The following is an 11,060-nucleotide window of genomic DNA, read 5'->3' as shown; positions in this document are numbered from 1 at the left end:
GGTTCTTCCTGAGAACGAGGGGGTTTCTGCATCGTGTCCAAGGTGGCAGTTTTATGATCGGGGGGAGATCCCAAATTTAAACAAAAACAGTGCTTGTTACCTGTTGTGTCCCTTTGCTTGGCATTCCAGAGAAAGTCAAGCGGTGTCCGCTACAATGCAACACATTCTTAGGAAATAAACATGACATAAAACCCTCAATGCCAAGATTAAAATAACTGTTTTGTTGACTTTAAAGATGAGATGATCATAAAAACCCTTGACAATATTAAACTTACTGTGACAACAATATATTTTTACTGTTCTGGGCTGTATCTGAACAAAACACAAATCTCTATGGTTTTAGTAAAAACAGTTTGTCTAAACGCTGATTTAGACAATAAAAACACATATTCCTACTGCAAAAAGAGTTATTGGTTTTTACACCACAAAAAATTATAATAAGCAAATAAATAGATAAATAAGACAACCATGGTATTTTCTGGACATCTAAGTCCTAAATGCAACCTATGCGACCATATGCTTAAGACCTTTTGGCAGTTGATTGAATACATTTCTTTAACTGTTTCACCAACTATTGAACACTAATAACCGTCAAAAGGGCAGGTTAAAGTACATTTTATTGCAGTACTGCTGTATTAAATTGAATTTGTTCTGGGTTTATGTGCTTTACAATCTGGCAAGTGAGTCTATGGTACATATTTCTGGTTATTTTTAGTAGTTATAAGCTGCAAGATTCAATGACAGTCCAAATATTTCTCACAGTTCCTAAGTGAACTTTAAGCTGTTGTGATTACATTGTTGTTTAAAATGCTGAGCCTTAATCTGAAAAAGGCAAAGTTTCTGTTCTTAAGAGTTTCCTGTAGATACTCACTACTCACTGCCCATAGCCCTCTTTCACTATACACCATCTGTGTTTAGAGGCATTAACGAGAATTTTCAGATCCTCAGATGGGATCATATTTGAAAATTGGGGCAGCTTAACCAGCTGGCTGTATGTTTTCAACGGCTGTATGTGATGTTTAGTGATTCCTTGTTAAACCCTAACCCAGTTCATTAGTGCTGACAATAAAAACCCTCTCTGGTAAAAATCTTTTTGTCTTTTTTTTTTAAATCTTGTTAATGGGACCATGAAGTGCTTTTTATATGCTAGAACACACATCATAAGTAGAACAAGCAGTCAACACCATCACTGAGAATTTCCACCATGAAACTGTCATTCTGATAGTTTGTTGTTAGATTAGGTTTGCAGGTGAATTTAATTTTATTTGTCACTATCAAAAACAATTCAAATTTGACTTGCACTCCAAGTAGTAGTTAAACATGGGCAACTCTGAGTAAAGTGAGGTGAAACACTTCACTTCTGCCAAAATATACACTGTGATCCACTCGAGCCTCTTCAGCACGGTCCAGCTGCTGATGTTCTGTCTGCATTTCCTGCGCTGGCAAACTATGGGCTCCTTGAAGGTGCAGCCTGACACTGGACTACAGGCTCATCTCGTTTCACTAGTGTCAGCCTCTTCAACTCCTTTCTGTTCCGTCTTCCTCCCTGAAAATCAATATTAGTGCCCCATCATCAAGGACGTCTTAATTCCTAAAATCCATCTCGAGGACAGAGGATCGAGGAAGCTTGCTGGAAGAATTGAGTATACACAGGTGTATCCTTGGTGAGGTCTTTTCCACTCCCCTGACATATAGCTCATTTCCCTATCTTATTTCTCTAAATTTAGCATCCTGGAATCCTTGACCCACAACCTGCAGCAGCCAACGATTTCCCCTCACCTAAGGACTCACCTTTCACGTGCACAGAATCCCTGGAGCACGGATTCCCCTCACTGGAGCTTTGGACGGAGACTCCTGGATCACCCCTCTCCCTCACTAGACCAGCGTGTGCCTGCACTCCCCCCCCCCCTGCCTCCTTGATATTGTTAGATCCGATTCTTTAGTTGGAAGCCCAAGAACAATCCAGAGAAATCTTCAGTTCTCAGTTGTATAATTTATTTATTTCAGTTGTTAGAATTAAGTATGTTTCGAGCTATTATGTATTTTGAATCTGTATTTTGCACTGGTTGACATGGTTTTGTAACCCTTTCCAGACTGATAGATGTCAATTACTTTATTTCTCATGTCTTCTTGAATTTCTTTGGTTGCAGCTTTTAGAGATCTTTTTGCCAACTTCATTTTGGCAGACAGGTTTGATTTAAGTGATTTCTTGCTTGAACAGGTCTGGAGGTAATTAGGCTTGGACGGGGTCATTGAAATTGATTATCCACAGTTAATTCTTGATTTAATAAGGTGGGAAATTACTTTTTCACACAGGGCCAGGTAGGTCTGAATAGTTTTTTTTCCCTTAAAACATTAAATCATCATTTAAAAACTGCATTTTGTGTTTACTTTGGTTATCTTTGTCTAATGTTTAAATTAGTTGTGGGGGAAATGTTAAAAAAAAAAGAAAAGAATTCGCAAATACTTTTTCACAGCTGTGTAGCTGCCTATCAGAGTTTTTTTTTTTTTTTTTAACCATCAGTCCTGCTCAATTCAAAAATGCACTCTTCTTTGCCATCTGGTTTGATTTTGACTTCTGGAAAAAATGTTTCTCTTAATTTGCTAAATCGTCCACTATGTTCATCAGCTGGCTAAGCTTTTCGATTTGCTTGGTGCGGGGGTACAACCAGGCACACAGCAGCTGTGTACCAGGGGCAGGAACGATACGGAAAAAAATGTGAATGAAAACACGCCATCTGACACCCCAGCCTGATTATTTAATCTATCTCTGTACAAAATATTCTTGTTTTCATAAACAGAAAAATATTGTGACACTGTTCACATTTTCTGCTTTAAGGCAGCTGGGTACTTGCAAAACTTGCAAGATCACAGTCATGAGAAAATTCCTCATGCTAGGCTTCAGTACACACTTCAGTTGGATAGACCAATCAGAATCCTGCCATAGCACACTGGTTTGTGTTTATTTGATAAGTGGCGTATTCTGTTTTACAGGAATAATACTGAAAATGAAAGCTTCAAAGTAGCAAAAAAACTGCAAACACTGACGTACTAATCGGAAAACCTCTGATCACAGAATCTATATTGAGTACAGCTATGATTTCCAGTTTGTCTCATTGCAAGACCACAAGACTTCCAAAATATGGAGAAGGACACAGGAATATTGGTGACCAACTAAAAATCACTTGCAGCACAGACAAGCAGCATATCAGCCTGCTTGTCTCCTCTATCCTCTGACCTCTTACCCATGATCCAGAAATCAGTGTTTGTGCACCATCACAAAGCACATCTCCAGCCTAAAATGCACCTCAAGGACAGAGGAGAATCAAGGATGCTTGCTGGAGGATGCAAAGGTGCACTGTGCTTAGGGTTTCATCACACAAACCTGTAGACCTTCCAGACACCGTCAGTGCACTGACCACTACATTCACTGATTTTCTTTAACGGCTGAAAAAAAAACTGCGTGTTGTAGCTTCTGATATTTTGTAAAAATGTTAAAAAAGATTTTCACTCTCAAAACTGGGGCAAACAGACACTGCTCTTTGACAGTAATGCCAGCTGCCTCTTCCATAACAAATGTTTGAGTGCTTGGATTAAAGCTGATTTGCACAAAAGCTCTTAGCAATTCTTCATTGTGTATTGTTCATGGAAGTTACGGAATCGTGTTTTTCACCGTTGTGCAAACTTCGCAAAATACTTTATGTTTGTGGCTTCATAGGTTGTTAATGGGAATTTTATTTTCCAGCAATATTCATAAGTCCGGTCTTTCTTTATCCATCTTTGGCGCTGTGGTTGTTAACTTACTGCTGTTAGCTGCTTGGATACTGCTGGAAGCTGCATCGGTGGAAACAAGAGTGTAACCTTCTCACTGGCTCACTCTGTCGGCTGAAAACAAAAGACAGCAGCTTCTCATGTCCATAGCATGTGTTTCTCAACTGTGTGCTTATTAGACAAACGAAAGTGGGGTTGTTAGTGGTGGAAAAACATGTCGGTCCTGCATACATACTAATAGGTTAATCAGCCAATCACTCATCACTCTTCTGTTATTTAGTAATTTCCTTATTCAGTCAGACTTTTAGGATTGATGCAAATTAAGATGAGCTGTAGTTGAAGTTGGGTTTAGGGCATCTGGCACAGAGCTCTTTAGGACAGAAAATACAAATTAGACTGATTTTGCAGTTCGGTTCATACTGTATGACATCATTTTAATTATTATTACAGTGCATAAAAATTAAAAACTAATAATTTTGGCCAAATTTAAATATTATATAGTGCATTACATTGACTGATTTGGCCCTGGTGGGATGTATGTGCCTTTTATTTACTGAAGACAGTAAAACTTTTAAATAGTACATCTGGATTTCTGTAGGAAAAGTAAGTGTTAGCAAAGGAAAATATGTTTTGCGCAGTCTTGACATTCTCTTTACCAGCATTATCACCTGGAATGCTTTTGCAGATCTTGAATGCGTTCCCACATATGCTGGAGTGCCTCATCTTCATTTTAAACCATGTCGGTTTGGGTTGGGAATTGTGGAGACCATCAAATACACAACTCTCCTTTTTCATCAGATAGTGCTGTCAGAACTTAGAGGTGTGCTTTGTCTCATTGTCCTGCTTAGAAACTATTGTAGTCCCACTCAGTGTAAACCAGAGGTTTTGGCGTGTTGCTGTAGAGTGTAATGCAGCTGATGTTTTTCTCTACAGTGTAGAAAAAAGCACAATTAAAGAAAATCCCTTGAATAAAGTTGGCTCAAATGTCCCACTGATCCTGTATATGATGTGTGCACAGAAAATCTTTCACAGACCATTTCCCACATAAACTGGTGAAGCAGAATGTGAAGAAAGTCCGTTTTTTGTACTTTAATTAAAGGTGTTTTCTCTCTGTACTAAGGCACAATTGGCTTCTTTGCCTGTTTTTGGTTTGTTACCAAGACCTACAGTGTGTTCAATGTGGACTGATGGACTCACACAGCTGACTGGATGACACTTTCTCCCATCAACCTTTGGAACATCCAACTCTGTCAAAGTGAATTGAACATTACAAGCTCTGTTCAACCTTCACATCCTCATTTCCTCAGATTACTTTTGTTCTTTCTTTTGTGTGCCTAAGATGTTTGTGTGTGAGCATGTGTACACTGAGTTCCAAGTTTTGTAAATCTGCCTGTATCTGTATCTGGATACAATCTGAATGAAATGCATTGTGACTGTAACTGTTTCTTCCTAGACACATAGAAATATTGTTCATACTGTGTCAGCCTCATCCAGTACAGTGACCCACGGCTGGACTGTCCAGAGATTGCATCATGTGTCATGAGATACAATTTTGGTTTTTGATTCCTGCAATTTGTGTTTACAGCGTTACTTGGAAATCAGTCAGACAAATAAAGCTGCAAGGGTTTACTTCTTACCTATTTTTTCAGAATGGTTATTATATTTAAATAAAATATTGAAATGAAATATTTCTGTGAAATTCTAAACTGGTCTGACATTCAGGGTTAAAGCACAACTTGCATTTCCAGGTCATAAAGTTATTGCACTTTTTCCGCCTGGACAAATTCAAAACGACTACCTGCAACACTCTTATTTTGAAATAATAAAATCTGTCCCATACAACTGGACATGAACTGCCAATACTACACTGACTGAATTTGATAACTTTGAGCTGATTTGTGTCATGATGAAGAGTATAGCCTAAAGTGTTAACACTTTATGTGAGGTACAAGCAGCCAGAAGAGATTTAACTGACAACGAAAAGTCAAAAACTGTGAAATACCTGTCTGATGGATGTAAAACTCTTGCAATAGCTGAACATGACCACCAGACACACATTGTTTTTAATAGTCAACCATGCCATTAAAAAAACCCATGGATAAAGCTACCAGGACTGCCACTACTACATGGCAGCACACAGAATATATATGATTGACAGGTTGAAACATCAAGCTTGGTTCAAGAATTACCTGATGACCAAAGATTTTCTGGACAGATGAGATTAGAGTGACTCTCGATGGGCCCGATGGATGGGGCCACGGCTGGATCACCAGCAAGATGATGGAGGAGTGCTGGTATGAACTGCTATCAGTTAGAATGAGCAAGGACTTCTTAGGTTGAAGATGGACAGAATTTGACTCCTACTGCCCATTTGTCTAACATACTTTCATCAAGCTGGGATACAGCAAGAGGTCCACGGTTTTCAAGAATGTTATGCAGGACAGTGCTCCATTACTGCCTTACTGACCAGCCAGCAAAGGCCTCAAAGATGACCGACTCGTGGCCAAAGTCCGTTTCCTCACCCAACTTTAATCCTATTAGGAACTTACGGACCCTTTTCCAACGTAGGGTTTACAGTGAAAAATACACCTTTTTGAACAGCATTTTATTCTTAGCCTGTTAGCAAACACAATGTAATTACAGTTTTTGAGGAGAGCAGCCTGTGGTTGCTGCTTCAGCAAAAATTGATCACGATCAAGAAACAGACTCTGCGAATGGGGAGGCTCATGGCAGTGAATGAAAAGAAGAAGGACTTTTATTGGCCACTGAATATTTTTGAAAGACAGAGACCAGAAAGTGCTATTTGGACCAGTCCTATTAGTTATTATAACTATGAACAATAAGCAACAACAAATTACCCTTCAAACATCAAGCCGTCTTGTATCTCGATCTCTGTCTTGACAATCCGGCATAAAAGATGGTTTTACATTTAGTGTTGGATTATTGAGTCACAGCTGTATTTGTTTTGTAATAATAATATTAATCCTGACAAATATTATTTCCCTTATAATTGTGAAGTTTTAGCAAAATACAGCTGAGGCTGGTTACTTCACAGTTAAGCAAGTCATTCAATTGTCCGTATCACATCTTGCTTTGGGTGCTGCCCCTGTAGCTGCTCCACAACCATCTGCCCATAAGATTCCCTGTGTTCTGACAGATCCTGACAAGCTGCAGAGAAGCTGGACAGACCGAATGGTATTCTGAAACCTACCAAGTGGCTGTAGAACTTTGACTGCTCTTAAGGATCCTGCCTAGTATGACTATGAGGTGTGACAAAAATAGACGGGACATTGGTTGTTAATCACATGGTTCAGCAGCCACAATGTAAGGAGTTACATAACAGTGTTGCTACACCTCAACGCTGTATGAGAAAAGCAACACTTGAATTGACCTATTATCTTTTTTTTCCTAGGTGAGTTTTTAGCTCCAGTCAAGTGTGCGCTGTCACAGAATGAACCCTGAGCAAAGTAATATTCAATTCAATTTTGTTTATATAGCGCCAGTTCACAGCACATGCCATCTCAAAGAACTTCATGTAATAAGCTCAAGACCTTACAAATACACTGTTGTTGGATTCCCTTTGTCAAGCACTTGGCAATAGTGGGAAGGAACAAAAAGCCACCTCTGAACCATGAAGGACAAAAAAAAAAAAACTCAAATCAGACAGAACCAGACTCAGGGAGGGTGGCATATGCCTTGAATGGTTGGGGTGAGAGTGGGGATGAGGGGGGTGGTGAAGTGCTTGGGGTGGGATCTTAGGTTTTCCAGATGAATGTGTGGGTAATCTTTTTCTCCATTATTCCATTTACTTTGTGTGAAGAACCAGTTCCAAACAGCTCCAGCCTCAAAGCATAATACTGTCACCACCATGCTTGATGGTAGGTGTGGTGTTCTTGGGGTTAAAGGCCTCACCCCCCTCTTCTCCAGTTTATGTTTCATCTAACGACAGAACTCACCTCCAGAAGGTATTTTCTTTGCCAGTGTGATCAGCAGTAAACTTCAGTTGAGTCTTCCTTCTTGCATGGCAGCCTCTACACTTTGTGATGCAAAACATACTTGACTGTGGACACTGACACTGTTCCAGTAGCTTCTAATTCATTACAGGCCCAGTTCTTGTTGATTCTTGGTTGACTCGTGACCATCCAGACTGATTGTCTCTCAGCTACAGGTAATAGGCTGTGTTTTGATCCTGATCATGGCACTGACACAACTGTACCACACACTTTATACTTAAAATGGATGGTATAGATGGTTTTGGGATCTGTAGCTGGTTTGAAATTACTCCAAGTGACTTTCTGATTTGTTCAAGTCAGTGATTTGCTTTTTCAGATCTTTGCTGAGCTCCTCAGACTTTCCAGTTGTAGTGATTTGGCTGAGTCTAATGCTTGGATCAAATGGACCTTATTTAAATTTGCACGGAGGAGTCAGTAGCTGTAGTCAACTGTAAACACTCATGAGAAGTTAAGAGGTAAGAGGCTGTACATATATTTTTGACCCAGCAGATTTAATTTAGGCTAAATTCAGAACAAAACACAGACATTTCTTTCGCTTGCGTGCCTATCGTACCTCAGTGTCTGTTTGAATATGAGTAAGTTTCGTTTTATACAAATGGCCATTACAGGCCAAACAAAACACTAAACATTAGCTAGAGAGATCATTTTTGGTCTTCTCTTTACTGAATGTGAATGTGAATTTTACTTTGAAGAAATATGCAATAAATGGTGAAATTATCCTAGCAGCCATCTGTTGAGGCAGCAGCATCACAGCCAGTGACACTAAGATTCTGAATGAACTGATAAAGAAGGCTGGTTCTGTGATGAGGACTGCTTTGGAGTCCTTGTAGTTGGTAGGTCTATCTATCTTGTTCATATGGAGGATAATCAAAATAATCTCGTTGGGATAATTCATAAGAACTTAAAGAAGATACATGTGTTTGGTCACATAACCTGAACTACCATCGCTTGCACATTCCTATTCGTTAATGTAACTGGGTGTAATTCAGGCTTTTGCCATGTTGAAAGTGATATGGAAATGTTACTAGCTCAGAGGTGGTTCAGATGATCTGGAAGAAACACAGCAGACTGGAGTCAACTATGTTACCAAACATGTCTTGGTGACATAGCTGACATATTGTGACATTTTGAAAGATGCTGTCCTGTGGCTTGAGTTTTCACATTTCTGATTCTGAGAAACTACATCCTACTTTGTCCTTTTAAAATTTTGACAGTGCGTATATGTCATACATAATCATATGTCAGCTGAGTTCTGGAAGTTTGATGCACTAGTTTGTTTGTTTTTTTTACTATTATGGAAGAGTTGTGCCTCATCTAAACCAAAACACTCCATCTGGTTTGCTGTCATCACAACATTATACAAGCTCAGGTACAGGTCCTTCTTCTGAACTATTATTCAGCTACACTTCTCAGATTCCCACTCAATGGCATCTGCACTGCAGTTACTTGGACTCCTTCCTTTACCTTTGCTGGCTTTGACAGAATTACTGTGGCTGTCCTTCATCCTGTGCCAACCACAACTTAGTTGGAAACATCAGTCTCATCTGCTCCACAACTAAGGTAAGTGAGGTCAGTGCACATTCCTTGTTACATTTGTATGCATCATCCAGGTATTACATGATCTCTTGATGGTTAGGAAGAATGAGATAAGGTGAGTTGCAAATGTAAGGTTCAATGAATTCTGGACAATCTCTTCTTCCCCGTCACCCAGAATCTCAGCAAGTAAATTGTTTAAGAGATGACTGTTGGTTGCCAGGCCACTTTATCATATTGCTTCACTCATATCATACATCATTTTATTTACATTATATCCCAATCTACCACACTCATGTAATGCCTACCATGTCTGACTGTCATCCACAGTCCAGAGAACCAGCATACTATCTCTAGACTACATCATACTAACTCTCTCACTAACTTTAGATATAGCCAGAGAGCAGCTCAGTCATTTTTTGTGTACGAAAAAGGAGCACTTTATTGGTTATATGCATAGTCATTTAACGTCAGTTCATCCAAATTTCAACAGACATTTTTCCTGCTTGAGTGACTTTAAAAAATACTAACATTATTATGCTGTTTTACTGATGGAGGAAATAAACTACTTTTGAAATATCCACCAAATGACATTTCTGTAATACAGTACAGGTGAATGGATTTTTATTTTTTGGTACCCACATAAAAATTTTATTATGATATTTGAACAGCTCAATACATGTCCTTCCAGTGTAGTGGAGTGGCAGAACTTTCCTATGTCTCCTCAAACAACATGTGCAAAATAACTAAAACATAATTTTTTGGAATGTGGGTGAACTGACCCTTTTATAAAAACTAACCTATAGCCTTTAAAGAAACAAAATGGAATAACCATAAGAATCCAAGAAATAAGAAAGACTGTGAAATCTACAGAAGAGTGCACACTGCTGATACTGCTCGGAGTCCCTATCAGGAAAACTAAACTCTGCTGGTGGACCACCGTACAGACAGAGCACTGGCAAGAAAAATCAGGCATCAAGCGTTTGTCAACATGGATCTTTCTGTGTGGACAGCCTGTGGACATCAGGTTCATCCTGGGGCTGCTGCCACAACAGAGATCAAAGGCTGTGGTTTATTGGAGCTCGACTAGCAGGTCTCCTTCTCCCACCGTCTCCCCTGGCTTACAGTGGACACTCTTAACCTGGAGGGCAAGTTAACACAAACTCAGATGGTTAAACTTTTAAATGGAACATTTTTAAGAGGTCAGTACAGCAAATGTATTTACACTGAACAAAAGCCACAAACTAATGCTACTTGTTGCAGTTACATAAATATGTGTCTAATCTACCATACATAATTATATATGAATAAATAAAAACATTTTCCCAAATGCACCAGTGAATGCTTCTGTATATTCGTTAGAAGGGATGCACTGACTTAGAAAAATGCTGACTAAAACCTATGAACGAGATTCTGTTACTGCTGATGTAACAAGAACTGTTGTGTTATATATACGCACGTGGACAAATTGTTGGTACCCCTCGGTTAATGAAAGAAAAACCCACAACGGTCACAGAAATTACTTGAATCTGACCAAAGTAATAACAAATAAAAATTCTATGGAAATTAACCAATGAAAATCAGACATTACTTTTGAACTGTGGTTCAACAGAATTATTTAAAAAAAATAAACTCATGAAACAGGACTGGACAAAAATGATGGTACACCTAGAAAAGACTGAAAACAATGTGACCACAGGGACATGTTCAATCAAGGTGTGTCCTCTAATTAGCATCACAGGT

At 39.0% G+C, this 11,060-nt stretch overlaps 1 protein-coding gene across 1 annotated transcript in view; it reads right to left on the bottom strand.

Moving 5' to 3' along the window:
- Window positions 1-9,732: 9,732 nt before the first annotated feature.
- Window positions 9,733-11,060, bottom strand: part of pcca (propionyl-CoA carboxylase subunit alpha) — a 37,122-nt gene continuing 35,794 nt past the window's right edge. Inside the window, exon 22 of the mRNA XM_008281523.1 lies at window positions 9,733-10,458. Coding sequence (XP_008279745.1) covers window positions 10,390-10,458 — 69 coding nt within the window. The 3' untranslated portion in view covers window positions 9,733-10,389. The remainder of the gene's footprint in view (window positions 10,459-11,060) is intronic.

The sequence above is a fragment of the Stegastes partitus genome, unplaced genomic scaffold, assembly GCF_000690725.1.
Source record: "Stegastes partitus isolate 25-593 unplaced genomic scaffold, Stegastes_partitus-1.0.2 Scaffold235, whole genome shotgun sequence".
Classification (NCBI taxonomy): Eukaryota; Metazoa; Chordata; class Actinopteri; family Pomacentridae; genus Stegastes; species Stegastes partitus.
This window is presented reverse-complemented; position numbering and strand designations above follow the sequence as displayed.